The sequence below is a fragment of the Bombyx mori genome, chromosome 26, assembly GCF_030269925.1.
Source record: "Bombyx mori chromosome 26, ASM3026992v2".
Classification (NCBI taxonomy): domain Eukaryota; kingdom Metazoa; phylum Arthropoda; class Insecta; order Lepidoptera; family Bombycidae; genus Bombyx; species Bombyx mori.
This window is the reverse complement of record NC_085132.1, coordinates 9,689,018-9,711,436: the sequence shown is the minus strand read 5'-3', so window position 1 is coordinate 9,711,436 and position 22,419 is coordinate 9,689,018. Positions and strand designations below refer to the sequence as shown.

The 22,419-nt window shown below is 37.2% G+C and overlaps 1 protein-coding gene across 1 annotated transcript; it reads left to right on the top strand.

Annotated features, from left to right (window-relative positions):
* Positions 1-17,591: 17,591 nt before the first annotated feature.
* LOC101735539 (zinc finger protein 184) lies at positions 17,592-20,049 on the top strand. The gene is made up of 2 exons (XM_004922080.5): positions 17,592-17,928; positions 18,346-20,049. The coding sequence occupies exon 2, from the start codon at positions 18,639-18,641 to the stop codon at positions 19,542-19,544; it is 906 nt and encodes a 301-aa protein (XP_004922137.1). The 5' UTR covers positions 17,592-17,928; positions 18,346-18,638; the 3' UTR covers positions 19,545-20,049.
* The last annotated feature ends 2,370 nt before the right edge of the window (positions 20,050-22,419 follow it).

The window sequence follows — 22,419 nt, the reverse complement described above, 5'->3', positions numbered from 1 at the left end:
TGCAAGTAGTTTATTTCATAACCCAAAAATTATTAGGTTATTTTTATTGCTTAGATTATCGGGCCAGCTCACGGTCCATTGCGGCTCGCATATTAAGTGTATAATCTATGGCTCACGGCGCATCACTGCTTCGCTACCCGTGCGGACTCACAAGTAGGGATGCAACCTAAGCATCGATGTTTTTCAATATCGATGTATCGTTCATACAAATCGATGTTTTCAAATATCGATGTATCGTTCATACGAATCGATGTTTTAACATCGATGTTGAAACCAAAACATCGGCGATACATCGTATCAACGAACCAACGATCTCGTCGATTACGACGGAAGAGTACGACAAGCTAACTAACTCATAGACACAGCCTACAGAGTTTCTTGCCGGATCATCTCAGTGGGCCGCGATTCCGATCCGGTGGTAGATTCGGTTCTTACTACGGCTAGTGTAAGCAAATTCTCTTAGGTTGAGATCGCGGCGAGTTAACCTACCTGTTCGGGCGTAGTTAGGATAACCCCTTAGGCTAACAGCGAATAGATAGGGAATAAAAATCAAATTGTCAAGGTCTATTTATTAAAAAAAAAAAAATTGTTTAACACTAAAAGTCCGATTGGCGGGGCTTTTGTGAGTTTTTTGTGGGTTTCTGTGAGTTCGGTGTTCCCGAGCTGTTTGCGAAGAGGATATGGAAATTATGTTAACACTGATTTGAATAAGATTTTAATAGAAAAGCGACACAATAACTACAATAAAACAAAATGAGTTGAGAAAAGTAGTTATTACGATGAATTCCGTATGAGAATCACGCGAGTTTCAACACAGCTTAAAAAGACAAAATTTGTTAATTATAGGGGTTAAAGTATGAAATTGCCGTTTTATTGCTTAAGGTGTAGGTGCCTTCATGGTTTGAGACTTTTGAGTGAAACTTTTTTCATATGGTACCTATGAGGTTCTTCTTTTAAAAAATTTGAAACATTCGATTATCAACTTTCAGTTGTTTTTTTTATTCAGCTTGGACAAGAAAGGTGGATACTTTGAAAATTCGAGTGATTTTGAATACGAGTTCCGACGCGGAACTAACGCTGCAGTAACAGCTCGCAATATCAATGTTGCGTTTGGAGAGGGGACTGCTAATGAACGCACCGTGCGATTTTGGTTTAAAAGCTTTCGTAATGGAAATTTTGATTTGAAGAACGAACCACGTGGAAGACCGCCCACACATGTGAATAACAATGAATTGAAAGAGATGGTGGAAGCCGATCCGAGCCAAACTACCCAGGAATTAGCAGTACGGTTTAACGTTACCTTGACTCATTTGCATCAAATCAATAAAATAAATATAAAAGATAGGTGCCTCATGATTTGACTGATCTGCAGAAAGAAACGCCTGTTGAAACTTGTGTTACCGTGTTGAATCGAAACAGAAATGAAGGAATATTGGATCGAATTGGGACATGTGATGAAAAGTAGATTGATTTTTTTTATTGCTTACATGGATGGACGAGCTCACAGCCCACCTGGTGTTAAGTGGTTACTGGAGCCCATAGACATCTACAACGTAAATGCCACCATCCACCTTGAGCCATGAGTTGTAAGGTCTCATTTTTAACAGTACAACGGCTGCTCCGCCCTTCAAACCGAAACTACTGCTTCACGGCAGAAGTAGGCGGGGTGGTGGTATCTACCCGTGCGGACTCACAAGACGTCCTACCACCAGTAATTATTTTGCATGTTTGATTGTTATTATACGACTAGCGACCCGCCCTCGCTTCGCTTCGGAAACATTAAAACACACATGAAAACAAAAAAAGAATTTTTTTTTTTTTTTAAAAGTATCCTATGTTCATCAGGGACAATGTCGGCTTCTAATGGAAAAAGAATTTTTCAAATCGGTCCAGTAGTTTCGGAGCCTATTCGAAACAAACAAACAAACAAATCTTTCCTCTTTATAATATTAGTATAGATGTTATTCCTTCACCGTGGAAGTCAAACGTGAAAATTTGTTAAGTACGTATTTCATTGGAAAAATTGGTACATGCCGGCGGGATTCGAACACCGACGCATCGTTACATGACGGCTTATCCTTTAGGCCACGACGACTTCAAAAGTGCTATTTAATTTTTTACCACTGCATTACACCAAAGTACCTTTCTGTGTCCGTCTGTGATTTGATACGTACCCAATACGATAATGTTCAACTTCCACGCAGAAAGTAACAACAAAATCCGTAAAACCGTTGATTTGTTTAATTATTGGACCACCAGCATCTAGCCTGTTTCTGCTGCGAAGCTATCAGCCCTTTAAATCTGTAAAGCCGAAAATGTCATTTTTATTTAGTTTTCAATGTACCTACATTTACGCGGTTCGAAAAAGTTTTACACGTGCATGCAGAATTATGACCATAGATAATAATACACTATTTAAGAATTATAGCTTACGTCAATTCAAAATTTTAAAATGTAATATTTTTATTAGCAACTAGCTGACCCGGCAGACTTATTAGTGCCTCAATCGATAAATAAAAGACCTAAGCTTTTGTATAAAATAAGCTTAAAACAAGCAAAAGGAATCAGTCCGACGGGGGACACATCAAAGGAAAAACAAAATTGTTATTTTTATTTAATTCCGAACATTTTTATATTTAACTAATCTTTTAAACCTTCTCTGGACATCTACAAATAATTCAAGACCAAAATTAGCCAAATCGGTCCAGCCGTTCTCGAGTTTTAGCGAGACTAAAGAACAACAATTCATTTTCATAAATAAAGATTTGTTGATCCTTTCAGCAATTCCTGCAAGTGTCATGAGAATGTTAGTCGTGCATGGACGTTATTGGAAGATTGCATTTGACAGTTCCCACTGAACTGTACCTACATACTTTGACATTGTCATTGTACGAAAAACATGCGCGCGCATTGACTTTGTAATGGGGAGCGAAATACGATTTATTTATTTCACAAGACCGCTAAACGCATGGGAGTGTCGGAACAGATGTGCGGTATTGTAATTGAAACAAGCGAAATGCCGATTGAAATAAATTCCAATTATTTATGCGTGTTTTATTTAGCTAAAGTTTACTTTTTTATTTTTAACATTGGAGAACGGCCCAGAGTTAAAGGGTTTTCTAAATCGATATGTAAATTTTCCTAAATTGTCATACTTACAGCCATATAGCTTGCAAAATTCCTTGAACTTGCTTTACGATCCTACACAAGTTAGGCAGAAATGAATAAATGTTGTCTTGGGTCGCAGTAGGCTAAGAACCTCTTAATAATTATAAGTTGCGAAGACACAAGCGTAAACTGAGTTTCGGAATCAATCTAACCTACAGCTACTGTGAGACGGTGAAAAGAAAGTGTGGCAGCTGTTGATAAGCTAAATTTCCTTGTTTCAGACAACTTCTGATAAACCTGTCTGATCCATTCTCAGTTCTGTGGGACGCTACTAGTTCCAAAGCATCCAAAGCAGAGTCCACCATACTCGTTGAACTTGTCAAGCTCGGTGAAGGATTTCATGAGACGCTCACTCCATAGCATTACCTTCTTGGCGCTTAGGCTCTTCGCCGGATATCAAGATCCATAGTCCGATCCGGTGGTTAACGTGTGAGAAGCAGCTGCTCTCGGACTGTTTTGGAAGAATTTGGAAGAATCTGGAAGGTATTAGTAAAACCTCCCTCCAGGCTGAGCTCTCGTATTCGTCCACCTGGACTAGTGAAGAGCTAGGACTAGTGAAGCCTGAAGCTGTCGCACTGGCAATCCCACTACTAAAACATATTTTACTAAGCTGTACTACTAATTATATGGGTTAGCACCATCACACTATTTTATTAACGCTAAGTAACCACTCTTTCCATGCTGTGGGGTAGAATGTCTATTGTTACAATGCAACGGGGGTATGTGACGCCGTGCCCTTAGCTATGTACTAATCCTAGTTAGTAGGTTCCTTATGTGATGATACTCTTGTGTCCTAAAATAATATGTGCAAGGAAAAAAACTGACATTGACATAATTCGTTTCTTGTAAAACTTTATAGTACTCGTAAGGATTTTGTGCTTACCGTAGAAAAAACAACGTAAAATTAAATCTTGTACTAACTATACTTGTCAGCGCTTAAGAGAAATTTGAATGTTTTTTTTTTTTCAATCCGATTGAAATAAAGTATTCACAGATTCGTCACGCAACTCTACCCCGTCACACGATTTCTCTAAAGTCAAAATTTCAATTACCCACCTGAAAGCAAATTTACTTTAAGCAATCTATTTCTGTCACACATAAAATTTAGACTTTATTTCATTAGGAACAAGACTGTGTTCTTGTCAAAGGCATTGTAAATTATATTTTAGTAAATAGAAGTACTTAGTACTGAATGTCGTTGTTGAAAAGTCATGGGTGCATTAACCATTGTGCGTTATTACACAAAAGGATGCCTCAATGATGTACGTCAACAATTTCTAAAGACATTTAATTTGAATGAAAACATTCTAAAATCGACTTTAAAACTCTCAGTGTAAAATATAATTTACTTCGCTGTGAACTTTGGTCTATTATGGATGAATGGGTATTTTTTGCGATTCGCTTGGTAAATTGGATGAGGTTAAGTTTGACACTCTCGAGTGTTGAATAATAGTATTTACTGGTGATTGTTTGTAATCGGATTAGATTTGTTTGTTATTATTTTTAGTTGAAACTGATCGAGCTTATGACAAAGACAGGTGCTCCGTATTGTGCGACTTAGGTGCTTTATTTTAAGCTGTTAAAACACCATAGACTATATTTTGCATACGCCACGCGCCATTTTGAAATCTTTTGCAAAAATAAATAAGACTTCTTTTCTTGCAAAAATGTATCGCCTGGCATCGAATATTTTGTTTAAATATAATGCACAAACGTTTTCAAAGTTTTAAACTGTTGTCTGTGGTTTTTGTTATGCTTTTGTCGCTAGCGGCAGATGCGACGCGATATGACACATCATATTATTGTGTCCGCGACCACAGACAATTAAAAGAGATATATGCGTTCGCTCGTGGCATAACAGATGGAACGTTTGCAGACCAAAGTTAGATCGAACCGTTGAGCTTGATTTTATTCCGACGTATTTTAATTCTGTTCCTGATTTCTATAATCATTTTGGAATGTAAAATTTTAAAGTTGGCTCGCTTTTAAAGTTGAACAATCATATTGAGTCTTGTGTGGGTCATTTAAAAATAGTTTTGAAACAGTAATATTCTAGAACCCGGAGTCTAACACACTGCTAATGTATTTACGTTGCAAATAAATATTTTAGATGAATCGTTTCCTAGATGTTGTTGTAAAAAATGTATATATTTTAATTTCGGACGGCTTATTACATTAAAAATAAACGTGAAAACAAAAATAATTTAAAATGTTATCCAAATAAAAAGATCGAACTCCTAAAAACAGTTTGTTTACAATAAATTGAACTTATTATTAAATTAACAAGGGTGTGCTTACTTTCCCTACAATGCTAAATATGTTTATTAATGCTTAATAGTAATTTAATGCACTGTCGTAGCGTTACAAAATCTTCTGCTTGAGAAATCATATATTAATACGTGAAGCAAAAACTTTGTAAACTTGTTTACGAAAATTGCGCGGACGGAAGAGTATGAAATTTTCCACACTTATAGAGAATATAGAAAAGAAGTGCTTAATGCTAATATTTTTTTTAAATAATGCATAAAAGATACATTAAATCAATAAAGAAAACATTACACACACTACATACCATGTATTTGACGCACACACGCATGCATACTATTTAATGTCAAACTTTTGTTCTTGACGTCTGTTGTCAAATTGAAAATAGGTTAAATATTGTTTGTCTTTGTTAATATTTTTTATAGTGTAGTCTTGGCGAAATTTGTGATTATAGAAGTATAAAATACAATCATAATAGTGTACAAACTTATAATTCCAATTAATTATAGTCGAATTTCGACTACTGCGGGACCTCTAGTAACGATAATTTAACTATGACGGCCAACTCAAATTGCGTAAAAAAAAACTTGCGACTAGCATCTGCGTGTCACGAAACGTCGGCTAACCAAAAGGCTGATTCGGTCACAAAACATAATATAATATACATAACAGAATAGATAACAAATGATTTGTACCCTATAGACGGGGTGAAGTGGTGTGGAAACTGTCGCGGGCGCGGCTAAGGGCCGATCGCGTATGGGGTGGCTTTAATTTAAAAGATTAGGGTTTGGTTCTGCTGCGGTTGATAGGACATTTTAAATGACCTTTTCGCTGTTATAACTGTTAACTTGAGTCAAAGAATCATTTGATATTTCATTTTAATAATATAATTCTCTTTAAGAAAGTATAATAAATGTAAAATACTAAAATTATACTTTTCGTTATTAAATGTAACTAACTTAAAAGTTACCGATCCAGTTAGAGCGTATTATGAAAACTTTTAAATACGTCCTCAAACTAATATCGGTAACGTTCAATAAAACAATTTTTTTTAAAGCATCAAAAAGACCGACTGTACAAAGTCATTGCACGCCGCAACGCCCACATTCTGCAGCCAGTACTGTCTTCATTGGACACTTGACATTTCACACTGACAATTGAATCGAGACGAGAGTAAACTATTTGTTACACTTTTGTACGACTCTATAAGACTGATGTGGCGAATTTTTGTTTGTTAATGACTTAAATACATCGTTGACGGCGCCTTAAAAGGACCCACTTTAGAAAAAAAAGTATTTGCAATGATTTAGGTAGATTGTGTTCAAAATTTACCACAATAGGATTGACTTTTGCTCTTGACATTGGAACGGATCTTCCTCCTCCTTGTATCGATATTCCTCAATCAGGATCGTGGCCTCTTTTAATAACTTTCTCCTGGATTGTCTTACGCCTGGCTATCCTCGGATGCGCAAATGCCATCGTGGAATAAAGGCTTGAGAGCAGAGCGTATCTAGTTCGACCAGCACATTAGACCTTCTTCCGTACACCTTGTTACCAGCATCTTTTCTAATTTGTCACCTCTCTTTCTAACATTCGAATGCCGAACGGAATCTTAGACATTACCAAAATTTGTTTGAAGACAGGATTTGTTTATTCCCGAGGTTTTCACTGCTGAAATAGGATGATGCCGCGATTATTCTCGCAACAAATACGTTCAATGATGATTTGCAATGCGCTTTACCTAAACAGTCGACGTTGCCCAAAACACGTTATTTCGGATCCTCCCGATCCACATGTTAAAACTACACTTTTAACCCAAAAATTTATTAAAGAAAAAACAGCGTACGAACAATTTTTTGCTTAATCACTAACTTCAAATCTGATTGTTTTTTATTTTATTTTATTCATCCCCCTTTTACGGTTATCACTAAAAACGGGTTGTTAAGTCCATATTACTAGTTGAATGAATGTAACCAGATTTGAAGATTTTTACACCACTAACGGTGCTAACACTGGCCCTGGCAACAGCAGTGCTTCGCAGAATCTACCACTGGATCGGAAACGCGACCCACTGAGAATATCCGGCGAGAAACTCAGTGGGCTGTGTCTGTGGGTTAATTCGCTCGTCGAGCCCTTCGTCGCAAGCGACGGGTTCGACGAGGACGATGACCGGTGCTTGTGGTACCTAAAAGCATCGTTAATGGATCAGGAGGATCCGTAATAACTTGTTTTGGGCGACGCCGACTGTTTACCATTCCGTCTACAGGATCGGGTATGCCCGTAAGCTCACAATAGGATAGGCACTCACCTACTGGTCCGTGCGTATTTGGAATAACCCCTTAGTCTACCAACGATTAGGTAGTGAAAAACTAGAGATACAATAATTGTTTATTTCGAAAAATCAAACCAAAGAGAAACCGAAGTAACTGATTATTTAGTTGGCAAAGGCTCACTCGTTTTCACAGGGTAATGTTGCATTGTCGCGATCCTTTCATCTTTGATCATTACAAAAGGAGCCGCGTGGGCGGAGTCGGCGGCCTGTTTGTTTGTTTGTCACCGATTTAGTTTCGCATCTCGTACAGATGTAATACGTGTGTGAAGTCAACCGTTCAGTTACGAATTCGATGGAATATTGTAAGCTGTGTGCTTAGTGCGAGTTTTTAAACGTTCTCGATAGCGTAAAAGTTAACTCAAATTTGTATGGAGTTGGAACGTTTGCTTACGTTTGTCACTAGGGGCGCTGTTCAATCACATGTATTGGCGAGTAGATAATTAACCAGAGATTAATTTAGTGTAGCTTTTCAGTCACGTCATTACGGATCCTCCTGATCCATTAACAGTGCACCTCAAGCACCGGTACCGTCCTCGTCGAACCCGTCGCTTGTGACGTAGGGCTCGACGAGCGAATTAACCCATAGACACAGCCCTCTGAGTTTCTCGCCGGATCTTCTCAATGGGTCGCGTTTCGGATCCGGTGGTAGATTCTGCGAAGCACTGCTCTTGCTAGGGTCAGTGTTAGCAATACTCCGGTTAGAGCCCCGTGAGCTCACCTACACACGTTAGGGTGAAGCTGAAATAGCCTCTCAAGGCTATCACCATAAGTAGGATAAAAAAGGAAGTAGTTTTTCATCCGGATTTAGCGACGGTTTCAATAGCTATTTAGTAAGTTTCATTGCAATTTTTGTTCACAGATTTAAGACGACTTCACCGCTGTGCAGACGTATTCTATCATAATTAGACATAATTTGCTATCACAATATTTATTTTTAAATGCAAAGGGTTGCGCCACGTCTGCAAAAGGTTAATTTTTGATCGATCACTGTATTTTTTTCGTACCTATATTTTACAATAGATTTAGTTTATCTGTACATGCAGTGATAATTAAATGCTATTATTGGTATTATTTCGTGTGTGACTTTAAAAAATAATAGAATGTTATCAATTTGATTGTATTTTTTATGTGAACTTTTGATTATTCTTTTGTATTATTATTCAAAAGCTGATGCTCCTTATGTGGCCTAATTTAAATGTTATCAGGAACTGATCAGTAGTCTTCGAGTTATCCTTAATAATTTCAATTCGACTAATTTGACGATAATCTAATTTTAATTGGATCAAGTCGGTTTCTTTTTAGTTAAATATTTTATTTTACACACCGATATGTATTAAGTTACTAGATGCCAGTTCTCTTAAACCTTAACGGCCTTAATTCAATAAAAATAATAATAATAAAAGTAATTTATAATGTTACATTATGGGGTCGCCCCCATGGTTGCTTTGGGAGGGGACGTGGCTCCACCCTACTCTGCCCCCGTGACCTTCGGAACGTGGGGTCCGACCGCGCGGAATGATACTTGCGGTTTCGGTAGATTATAATTCAGATAACGTTTTAGATTTTACATACTTACATTTATTATATTTTGCGTCAAAATTTTCGTGAACAAATATTTAAAAAAAAATTTCTATGCTTTCGATTTTTTTATGAAGAAAATGAAATAATTTTCTTCCTATAGCAGAGCAAGATCGAGAGACTGCTGATTAATAACCTTTGCAGCAGGCCCTTGGACAGAAAAAAAGAATGTAATGATATAACTAGATATAAATGCATAATGATTGATAAAAATGCATGTCTGATAGTTGTGTTAGATTTTTACAAGTTACTAGCATAGTTTATAAGTAATTCTTACTAACAAAATGGTTTTAAAAAAAACTGAAATTAAGTATAAATAAAAAATAAAAAAAACATATAACAATGTTTTTATATTGTGCATGATATGGTCGTTGGCTTTTTTCCTACCTATCCTGGTAACATCGAGGGGTTAAACTAGTTTCATCTACGCGAGCTCACGGAGCTGAGCTTGCCCAATCTGCTAACATTAGCCCTAGCATGAGCAGTGCTTCACTGAATCTACCATCGGATCGGAATCGCGGCCCGCTGAGAAGATCCGGCGAGAAAATCAGTGGACTTTGCCATTTGTTAACCGCGTAGTCGTTCAAGGTATTGATGGAAGAATATAATTGAGGCTAATTAACGTGAATTCAAGCCAATAACTCACGTCAGTACACTCTAAAGCGCAAATATTGGAATCTTATCGAGAATTCCCGTGGTTCAAACCTTAAAGGCATTTTTTAAAACACCGGTCAGCGTTCTCGTCGAACTCGTCGATTGAGACGTATTACTTAACCTATAAGGCACACCCAACTGAGTATTTCGCTGGATCCTCTCAGTGAGTCGTGAGTCGCAATTCCGATCCTGTGATAAATTCAGCCAAGCATTGCTCTTGCTAGGACAGATGCTAGCAAATTCTTTCAGGTTAACACCCGTGAGCTCGTCCCTAGTCACGACGAAGCCAGAATAGAACCTCAAAACTACTTGGAGACAGGTACGAAAAAACAGAACATCCTGGTTTAAATCTTTCAAAATTTCTAAAGAAATGTCTAACTACATAGCTTGAGTTCACGAATGAGTTTCACGGCAAAGAGATCGCATCGTGTAATAAAAGGAATGACCGGTGCTCTACAAGAATTTTAACTCCTTAACGTTTAGAGATGGGTACCGGTACTGTAGACATCTATGGACATCGATGACCACGCCGTACTAGGTAGCGGCTCACTAAGCTAGCTCTTGCCCGCGACTCCGTCCGCGTGGAATAGTTACTGTGGCATAACGCTAAATTTTATCCCACCGCTTCATTTACGTAGAAAATGAAAAAAAAATTGAATTATAGAATGTGAAGGGGCTATTTAAACCCCCCTTTTGAAACATTTGAAGTATGTAAGGTTACAGTGTATTTGAAAAAAGTATATCAGTGAGTCGCTGACGAAAAATGTTTGAGAGTCGTTGTCCTAAGACAATAATGGGATACTGAAACAAATATTATAACACATGAAAATAGATATTACGATCAAAGAATTCTATTGGAAATCTGCCTCCACTATCTATTTTTATTTTTTTATTGCTTAGATGGGTGGACAAGCTTACAGCCCACCTGGTGTTAACTGGTTACTGGAGCCCATAGACATCTACAACGTAAATGCGCAACCCAGCTTGGAAATTGGAAGAAACCCACCCACCTATCTGTAAAACCGAACAAAAAATGTATTCTGTACTCAGAGCGACATATATTTTATTATTTTCAATATTAATCCAATTCCGACCAGTAGTTTTTCCGATAATAATATATATTTAATTGATTGGCCACATTGAGGATATTTTCATTTTAGTTTGTTCAAGTTCTTTTTGTTCTAACAAAGTTAAAGTTTTATTTTAATGCTTAGATAGGTGGACGAGCTCACAGCCCACCTGGTGTTGAGTGGTTACTGGAGCCCATAGACATATACAGCGTAAATGCGCCACCCACCTTGAGATATAAGTTCTAAGGTTTCAGTATAGTTACAACGGCGACCCCACCATTCAAACCGAAACGCATTACTGCTTCACGGCAGAAATAGGCGGAGTGGTGGTACCTACCTGTGCGGACTCACAAGAGGTCCTACCACCAATGTAAAGTGAAGTAAAGTTTTGGTAAAACTTAATGCATGAAAACCGAATTCAGAGATTGAAATGAGTTTTTCAATTATCACTTACGGTTAAGCTCGCGGAACAATTGATTAAATAATATCTACATATTAATACGTGAAGCAAAAACTTTGTATCCCTTTTTACGAAAATCGCGTGGACGGAGGAGTATGAAATTTTCCACACTTATAGAAAATATAGAGAAGAAGTGCACAATGCTAATATTTTTTTAAAATGATGCATAAAAGATACATTAAATCAATAAAGAAAACATTACACACACTACATACCATGTATTTGAAGCACACACGCATGCATACTATTTATTATCAAACTTTTGTTCTTGACGTCTGTTGTCAAATTGAGAATAGATTAAATACATATTGTTTGTCTTTATTAATATTTTTCTATTAATATAGACAAAAAATATTGTTGATTGCGTTGAAAATACAATCATAATAGTGTACAAACTTACAATTCCAATTAATTATAGTCGAATTTCGACTACTGCGGGACCTCTAGAGTATTTAAACGCACCATATAACTAACTCAAATACACTTATATTACGAATTTAATTGTGAATTCTTGTTTGGCGTCGACTAGTCTATGAGTTTTTGAATGAAGTCCACGGAGAGCCCACACAATATCGCTTGGACAGCGGAGCGATTTATGACGGTCATTGTTTTTGTTACAGCTCACCACCACTGCGAAAGACCACACATGGTATTCGCGATCTAACGTGGAAACATGGACTAAAATACAGGCTGTATTATTATTATGTATTGTATTTATTGCGTAAAATATTTATTTATCTATTTATCAGCCCACATACTGGTGGTAGGACCTCTTGTAAGTCCGCACGGGTAGGTACCATCACCCTGCCTATTTTCTGCCGTGAAGCAGTAAGTTGAGTTCTAAGGTCTCAGTATAGTTAATCATAGATAATACACATAAATTTAGTTAGCCTCCACGCACGGTGAAGCTTATAACTATCCCTTGGGAAAACTACCAGTAGGTAAGCATAAAAAAAGAGTATGAGATTAATAAAATGAACTTGAAGAAACAACATATCAAGAATATTATAGTACTTTGGAAATGGGTGTACTAAATGTAAATTAAAAAGCAAGTTCGGGATGCAAATTAAACTCACAATATATTTAAAATAATTACTGATGATAGGATAGAGAACCATAGCACCATAGAGTACCAATAAACTAGTTTATCTTCCTGTTTTTTGTATGTAAAGTAGTATTTACTAGTACACCGTTTTAGAGCATAATTCGACATTACTGTTTGGAAAAATGCCGATAAAATTATTACATTTTGTGTGAAAAATAATATTCACTATCATTAAGAAATACCTTTGTAGGAGGTATTCGAAGAAAATAGGAAATTTTGTTTTCAAGCACCCTGTAGTACAGACGCCATTTTGATTCCCATTCACAACAAGCAACTATAGGGACAACCGTAATAATTGGGTTACACAATTCCTTACGGTGACATGAAAAACCGCAACTAAGCTAGCGTTCACATTCATTCATATAAATATTCTTATGAAGTCGTCACACTATGTATTTATGCTTTTTAATAACAATTCATTATAGTTAAAAGATTTATGTGTATTTCATAATAAAATTAAAAGTCTTTTATGAGGAGGCTTCTTCAATGAATTTGCAATAGCTATGAATGGTTGTGAGTTGAATATCGAGATTTATGATAAAAATCGATTTCAATTTAAACACTTTTTTTCCCTACCTATTCTAGTAACCTCCAGGGGTTATTCTAGATTCGCTGAGCTTGTAGGTGAGCTCGCGGGGCTCAAACCTTACGTTGTTGCTAATACAAACTCTAGCAAGAGTAGTGCTTCGCAGAATCTACCAGCGGATTGGAAACGCGACCCACTGAGAAGATCCGGCTAGAAACTCAGTGGGCTGTGTCTATGGGTTAGTTCACTCGTCGAACCCTTCATTGCAAGATTAAACACTTACTTAAAACCTTAAAGCGAGCAAGAATCTTTATGAGTACGTCTTGAAGTAAGCGTATTCGATCTTATTTGATATGAAAATTAGAAAAGCGTATTCGTGAATACTTTTAGGGTTTAATCTGGGATGATACGTACGTAACGTACTTATTTATGGGCTGGGAACATATGGAGCTCTTCCAGCTACGCTGTGACGACGGTAGGTGAGCTCATGGACTCGACTTGAGCGCTTTCTACTGACCTTAGCAAGTGCAGTGCATCGCAGAATCTACCACCGGATCGGAAACGCGATCCACTGAGAATATTCGATCATCGGAGCAGAGTTCATCCATATTATCTGGAACCGCTGCGTTCATCATTTTTTTTATTGCCTTTCTAGGCAGACGAGCATACGGCCCACCTGATGGTGAGTCGTTACCGTCGCCCATGGACTTCAGCAATGCCAAGGGCAGAGCCAAGCCGCTGCCTACCGCTTAATACTCTCCACAAGCCTCGTTTGAAGAAGGACATGTCATAGCGCTCGGGAAACACCGTGGAGGGGAGATCATTCCATAGCCGGATGGTACGTGGCAAAAAAGATCTCTGGAAACGCACTGTGGATGACCGCAGTGGCTCCAGGTAGTATGGATGAACTCTACTCCGGTGGCGGGCGGTGCGGTGGTAAAAACGAAACGTTGGTATCATCTCGAACAATTCCTCAGAGCACTCCCCATGGAACATGCGGTACAAAATACAGAGGGAACCGAAGTCCCTCCTATTTTATCAATAAGCTCTGCTCTTAAAGGTAATTCATATTATCTGCTTATTTATTAAGGTTTGTTAACTGATTCCTTTTTTATTCAATAGCTATTGGTGAAGTTTGTGTTATCTATACTCATTGGTGAGATTTGAGATTATATGTCATCCCATATCATTTCATTTAATTTCATCCCAGTTAGTTAATGTCTCAAATCATTATCATCTTCATTTCATTTCATTTCACTCCATAGTATAATTTTTCATAAAAATAAGAATATAAATTAAAATAAGATATGACCTAAAGGTCTTAGTTGGCAGGTTATAAAACCCCTTAAAACAAAACAGTGGTTTACTTGTCAAAATGACAATTAAAATTCAAAGAAAAAATATAACAGATACAGTAGTGAATATAATCCGCAAAGTAAACTTAGAAGCGTCAGTAATTATAGTCGAATTTCGATCGCTCGCACTAGTTATTCTTAATTGGCCACAAGAGCTAACTTATTCAATGATTTTTTGTCATGTAACTGGACAAATTCAGAGATGACGTAAAGCTTTGATTTATTCGTGACCGTCACAATAAGACGATACATCAATCTCGTGACAGAACGAAGAGTTTTCTTATAAAACTCCATGTTATTGTTTGTATTTTTATAACCACCCGCCTCGGGGTATGTGGGAGCGATTGATCGATGCGCCGTTACTCCAACGGGAGAGTGTAATAAAGAATAGTTTAAAAAAATTTATAAAAAAATACGCTTTTATAGAAAATCCAACTAAAAGATAGAAAATAAATTTGAATTAAAAATAGTGTAAGAAAAAATTATTTTATTGTAAAAAAGCGTGGGGTACTTTTCAGGATATTATCAAAGTAACCTTTCTACGGATATCTGTTCTAAAATATTTATAGCTACTGGTACCCCACGCTTTTTTACAATAAAATCATTTTTTCTTACACTATTTTTAATTCAAATTTATAAAATTTTATTTTCTATTTTTTAGTTGGATTTTCTATAAAACCGTATTTTTTTAGTTTTTTTAAACTATTATTTATTTTTCATTTTTTAGTTGAATTTCATTTTTATTATTTTTTTTAATATTGAATTTTCCTCGGTCTCTAATAAGCATGCCAAATTTCGAGTTAATCCGACGTTTTGAAGGGGGTCAAAATCATGTTCAAAGATTCCGTTACAAACATACATACGTCTGAAGCTGTGAAGTAGTTAGCGGCCTGCTGGGCGCTGGTTCGATTCCTAGATCGGGCAGACATTTTTTTTATTTTTTTATTTTAAGTTGACAGCCTTGCGAGGTTATTTCAGCGTAACGCAAACGAACCTTTTATCACACGATTGTCTGCATACCCGATCCTGTAGACCGAATGGTAAACAGTTAACGTCGCCCAAAACACGTTATTACGGATCCTCCCGATCCATTAACGGTGCTTTTAGGCACCTCAAGCACCGGTCACCGTCCTCGTCGAATCCGTCGCTTGCGACGAAGGGCTCGACGAGCGAATTAACCTACAGACACAGCCCACTGAGTTTCTCGCCGAATCTTCTCATTGGGTCGCGTTTCCGATCCGGTGATAGATTCTGTGAAGCACGGCTCTTGCTAGGGTTCGTGCTAGCAAAGTCGTCAGGTTTGAGCCCCGTGGGCTCACTTACTAGTTAAGGTTACGCTGAAATGGCCTCTCAAGGCTCTCAACTTAGGTAGGAAAAAAAAAAGGAAAAAAGGTGAATAGGATAGGTAGGTAAAGAAACAAAGTTGAAAGGATATCGATTCTATTTTAGTTCATAAATAAATTCGTAATAACGGCTAAATTTAGCTGGAAATTTGAATTTTAAAATTCCCACGCCATATGTTAGTATATACTCGTAATAAAAAAGAGAGCACGAAGCTCCTAAACAAATATTTTTTTTTTCCATAAAAATCACAATTTGCACAATTGCGCGGGAAGCATCAATCATTTGAGCGCCATTTTTGACAGAACGCGCCAAACTCATATCGTTTGAATTCCGAAAAAAATATGAAAGACGTAATCAAGAGTATTGTATCGATAGATTTAATTCGATCGTTTTTAGATTGATATCCATCCATCGGTTTGGGAGACGGACAGCTAATCCAGGAAGCGTGCATTTAGTTAAGCGTGTTTGTTTGACTAATTTTTTATTTATTTTTTATTGCTTATATATGTGGACGAGCTCAGAGCTCACCTGGTGTTAAGTGGTTACTGGAGCCCATAGACATGCCGCCAGCCACCTTGAGATATAAGTTCTAAGGTCTCAGTATAGTTACAACGGCTGCCCCACCCTTCAAACCGAAACGCATTACTGCTTCACGGCAGAAACAGGCAGGGCGGTGGTACCTCCACCAGTAAAAAAGTATGAAAAAAAAAGACAAAGAATAAACAAGCCTGTTCATCACACGAGTGTTTGGTCGATGTGGAAATCGAACCCACGACCCTAGGTGCCACAGTCAGGCGCGCTAACTACTGCACCATCGACTCAGTCATTTAAATAAGACCATCTAAGAAAATTCATTGTTTTCATTTTAAATTTTTTTACATTTTAAATCTATTCGGGCTTTCGTTAAAGAATCCTAGATCAAATCGTCCACGCATATTACTAATTCCATTTACGCATCGCGAAAATCGAAGAAAATACTGTAGGTACTTACTACGTTTTAGTTTCGATACGTATTTCATATTAAAGTTTTACAATAAGTATTAATTGCGATACGCACACACGGAAAATGAAGTCTTCGTTTACGTGAAAAAAAAAATTATCTTTCAAATGGTAATTTTACTTTTAATCCAAGCACTTTTAAATTAATTTTACTGTCAAACATCCGAACACCAGTTATTTTGTCGAGATAAACAAATATTTTATTATGTTTGATGAAAAAAAAAAACTTCCAGACTCCAAGAATCCAAAGAAACAGAATACCTCTTTTTATCGCTTTGAAAAGAAAAACAGACGGCACGCGGCCTGTCTGACATTTATTGGTTTAATTGTATGTCGACTATCTCACTGAAAAGCTTAAAATGACCAAAAAAGGTTGTAGGTACAGTTTATTTATTTATTAACATTTTATTAATTGTGCATTACAAAATAAATTTATTTTAAAATTATTTTGCATAATAAAGGCAAACGATTCATCACCGTCGAAATTTTCCATTAGCACAGAGTATTGCAATTTTTTCCCACCATTTTCGCTTTGTTTTTTTATGTAGCAAAGGAAATTTATTTAATTCGCTGATGTCGTTGGGAACCGAAAATCGTCAAGTCTCCCGTAAAGTAAAATCGGTAACTATACACTCTGCCAACAGAGAAACACACGCCTGCGTATATACTATAAATATATTTAAAAAAACTTCCGGAATACAAGAATCCATAGAAGCATATCCATAACCAAAAAAAGGATGTAGGTACAGTTTATTTATTAAAATTTTACTAATTGTAGATTACAAAAGAAAATGGTTTTAAAATTCTCCATCTTAATAAAGGCAAACGACTCCTCAGTATCGAATTTTTTCCCGCCATTTTCTTTCTTTATAAGTAGCAAAGGAAATTAATTTAATTCGCTGATGTCGTTGGGAACCGAAAATCGTCAAGTCTCCCGTAAAGTAAAATCGGTAACTATACACTCTGCCAACAGAGAAACACACGCCTGCGTATATACTATAAATATATTTAAAAAAACTTCCAGAATACAAGAATCCATAGAAGCATATCCATAACCAAAATAAGGATGTAGGTACAGTTTATTTATTAAAATTTTACTAATTGTAGATTACAAAAGAAAATGGTTTTAAAATTCTCCATCTTAATAAAGGCAAACGACTCCTCAGTATCGAATTTTTTCCCGCCATTTTCTTTCTTTTAATGTAGCAAAGGAAATTAATTTAATCCGCTGATGTCGTTGGGAACCGAAAATCGTTAAGTCTCCCGTAAAGTAACATCGTTAACAATGCTCTCTGCTAACAGCACGACACATGCGTGCGTATATACTATAAACATAAATTGGAAACCGCAACAATTGCAGAGAACCATTAAAACAAGCATGTTGCAGCTGCGAAGTGGCGTCCACTCAACCGTGGCGCGCGGCCTCCGGGCCCGCCCCCCGACCCGGCACAAAAATCAACATAAATAACAATACACACCCCTATTTCAGCCACCCTGACAACCACTTAATGCCAAGAATGTCATAAATGTCCTACGAACATCACACGATATTCAACTCAAAAGACTCGTCTCGAAGTCAGAAAACAACGTGTACTATTTTCGAGCGCCCGAAAAAACTACCAAGTGTGTGCAACAATTGAAAAATTTTCGTCTCTTTCGTGCGTTCAATGGGTCTATCCCTCTTTTATTAAATTTATTGTCAATGTAATGTATATAAAACTTGTCGAAATGAAAAGGGTCTCAGTCTAAATCTTGTGTTGCCCGTGACATCATCATTTCGAAATGCTTTCCGTTGAGCAGACTTATTCGAGGCTCTTTAGGCCGTGGGACGTAAGTGATAAAAGTGATGCAACCAAAGAGGAAATTAAAAGTAAAAAGAGAAAAATCGAAGAACAAAAACGACAGAATCGCTTGAGGAAGATCCGTGGAATATACAAGAGAGACATTAATCAAGACGCCACTGTGTCGACGACAACTGCAGATGAAGACGTAAACAAGCCTGTGGATGCTGAGTCGCCAGTGACCAGTTTGAGTTTGTGCTGTGACAGACTGCTTCAGGATCCGCAAAAAATAGAAGTCCGCAAAAAAGAGAGTCCACATTCAGAACCTAGCCCGCTAATCCACACATTATCTGAGTCACCAGGTATATCCGTACATCCGATGATGTACAACCAAATGGTGACACCTGAATACGCCCCTTCAGACATTGCACAGGCATTAGGTATACCACCAACCGATCCTTTACTTCTGGAATCACTAGCCCAAGGCTACGCGATGGAGCTGGAATACGCGAGGATACTCCAACAAGAAAACGAAGCGAAATTAATGAACGCTAGAAAACAACGCCCAAAAAAATACAAATGTCCACATTGTAACGTTGGCTTCTCCAATAATGGTCAGCTGAAGGGTCACATACGAATCCATACAGGAGAAAGACCTTACAAATGCGACGAAAAGAACTGCGGCAAGAGTTTCACCAGAAACGAAGAGTTGACCAGACATAAAAGAATACATTCTGGCGTGAGGCCGTTTCCTTGTGCGACTTGCGGGAAGAAGTTCGGGAGAAGAGATCATTTGAAGAAGCACACGAGGACGCATTTCGTGCAGGCGGAGAGGATGATGCCGGTATTCGTGCCTCTAGCAGCCATGCCTCATGTCGCAGCGTACCCATATCTATATGGTTACTGATGAGCTATGAATCCAAGAGGAATAAGGAATTAAACTGTCAGCTCTAGCGTGGCCTCCAGCGTGCTGTGAAAATTCAACATCTACGGAACATTTTTTCAGCAATTAATTAATAGGTCAAAAATAATGAAATTGCGGAAAATTTTAACGAAAGAAGTTGCACGGAAGCAATTTTTCGAAGCCATAGACAATATTGTTTTGTATTCAAGATATTCTTTCGTGAAGACAAAGTATGTGTTGCGTTATGACTTTGATTGCTCTTAAAATTTGTCAAGCGTTTTTGAAAAATATCGTCTATACTATTTGGTGATGAATTTATTCACTGTCTATACGTATTACGGGAACAAATGCACATGTTGTAATAATTATTAGGTATGTACACGGTATAAGACATTTTGTCAATTTTAGATAAATTACATTAAAGTATATAAAGGTATATGTTTGCAGAAGAAATATTTTTTGAGAATTTATTATTATGTATTAAAATAAATATATTTTTGCAATTGAACGTTTTAAAATTTATTTACCTGGTCTCTTCGAAATGTGGTACTTACTGGTTTTATTAATCGACTTCAAAAAAAGGACGACCTCAATTCGACTCTATTTTTTTATTTGAGTTTTCAACAGAAATTTCTTTCGATGTCAGTGGGTTTTTTTTTTTATTGCCTACATTGGTGGACGAGCTCACAGCCCACCTGGTGTTAAGTGGTTACTGGAGCCCATAGACATCTACAACGTAAATGCGCCACCCATCTTGAGATACAAGTTGTAAGGTCTCAGTATAGTTACAACGGCTGCCCCGCCCTTCAAACCGAAACGCATTACTGCTTCACGGCAGAAATAGGCAGGGTGGTGGTACCCACCCGCGCTCACAAGAGGTCCTACCACCAGTAATTACGCAAATTATAATTTTGCGGGTTTGATTTAAATTACACGATGTTATTCCTTCACCGTGGAAGTCAATCGTGAACATTTGTTGAGTACGTATTTCATTAGAAAAATTTGGTACCCGCCTGAGATTCGAACACTGGTGTATCGCTCAACACGAATACACTGGACGTCTTATCCGCTAGGCCACGACGACTTCAATTGGTGTTAAGTGATTTTCCTAGGCCAGATATCACAATGTGTATCAGGCCATTCGCATTGAGGAGTCGAAGTCTCAACTGTCTTGCATAAATTTGGTCACACTCTCTAATCTGATATTCTTGAGAGGCTATCTCAGCGTAACTGGGCTAGTAGGTGAGCTCACGGGGCTAAAACCGGAAGTGCTGCTAACACTGGCCCTAGCAAGAGCAGTGCTTCATAGAATCTACCACTGGAACGGAAACGCGACCCACTGAGAAGATCCGACAACAAAATCAGTGGGCTGTGTCTATAGGTTAATTTATTCGTCGAGCCCTTCGTCGCAAGCGACGGGTTCGACGAGGACGGTGACCGGTGCTTGAGGTACCTAAAAGCACTGTTAATGGATCGCGAGGATCCGTAATGTCGTGTTTAGGGCGACGTCGACTGTTTAACATTCGGTCCACAGGATCGGGTATCCCTTTAGACCGTAACGCGGGACTGCTTCGCAGCAAGAATAAGCAGGACCGTGGTATGTCCAATAAAATATACGCCAGTTGGTATTAAAATATGTTGTTGATATTTAGGTATTGCAGCCATACTTAACTTAAATTTTCTTCACTGTCTTTTACTGGACAGTTGAATACACGAATATATATTCTTATTACTGGTGAAACCCGCATGGCTAGGTACTGCTACCCCGCCTATTTCTGCCGGGAAGTAGTAATGTGTTACGATTTTTTCGGTGGCTTTTTAAAAGAACTATTTGTACCTGAGGATTTTTCTTAAGTCTCGTTTGAAGGTCATGTCATACTAATCAGGAATCTGTATATAAGTAATCTAATTATCATGTTATAGTAATCTAATTACATATATGTTACTTGTTTGTTCACTACAAACATTAGGGAAAGGGGGTCTTATGAGCATACGGGGATATACCTCCACGCTATTTCTACCTATTTCTATTCTATTCCTATTTACTATTTCTACCGTGAAGCAGTAATGCGTTTCGGTTCGAACGCTATAAATAAAATTTTCAAGTTTGCAAGGTACAGACTATTTTGAGAAACAAGAATTTCAAGGTTTTTATTTATTTATTCAGTCATTCTTAAAATCTAACGAAAGTATTTGAAGACTTTAGTTAAGTCTTAAGTAAAATTTTTAGAAGTAATCATTTTTATGACACGTCATTTATAAGTCGTATTCTATCGGATATCATTTCAAATTCAAGAAAACGCCATTATAGATGTCAATGTATTTTATCTATGGATGTCATAGACCATCTATCATTCGAATACAAATTATAAAATAGTTGTGCAAATTCACAAAACGTCATTCAAGTACGGACTTCCGTTTATCAATGCAGGTTTTTTTTTTGTAAACTCTGGCATTGGCTTCCATTTCATTTGGCCTTGTTATAAGAAATTTGTTGTAAAAATGTTTTGACTTTACTTTATTGTTAAATGTCTAATGTGAACACTTGCATTATGAATAGGATTTCGAGAAATGTTTACGAGGAAATAATTAGAGGCAATGACAATTCCTTAACGGAAATTGTAACTTAATTTTTGATGTGCGAAACTATCTTAGGTTCTATTGTACTTTCAGAACGTGATATACCAAATATGAATAATCTCTATATATAAAAATGAATTGCTGTTCGTTAGTCTCGCTAAAACTCGAGAACGGCTGAACCGATTTGGCTAATTTTGGTCTTGAATTATTCGTGGAAGTCCAGAGAAGGTTTAAAAAGTAGATAAATATGAAAATTCTCGAAATTAAATAAAGTTTAGGTCTTTTCTTTATCGATTGA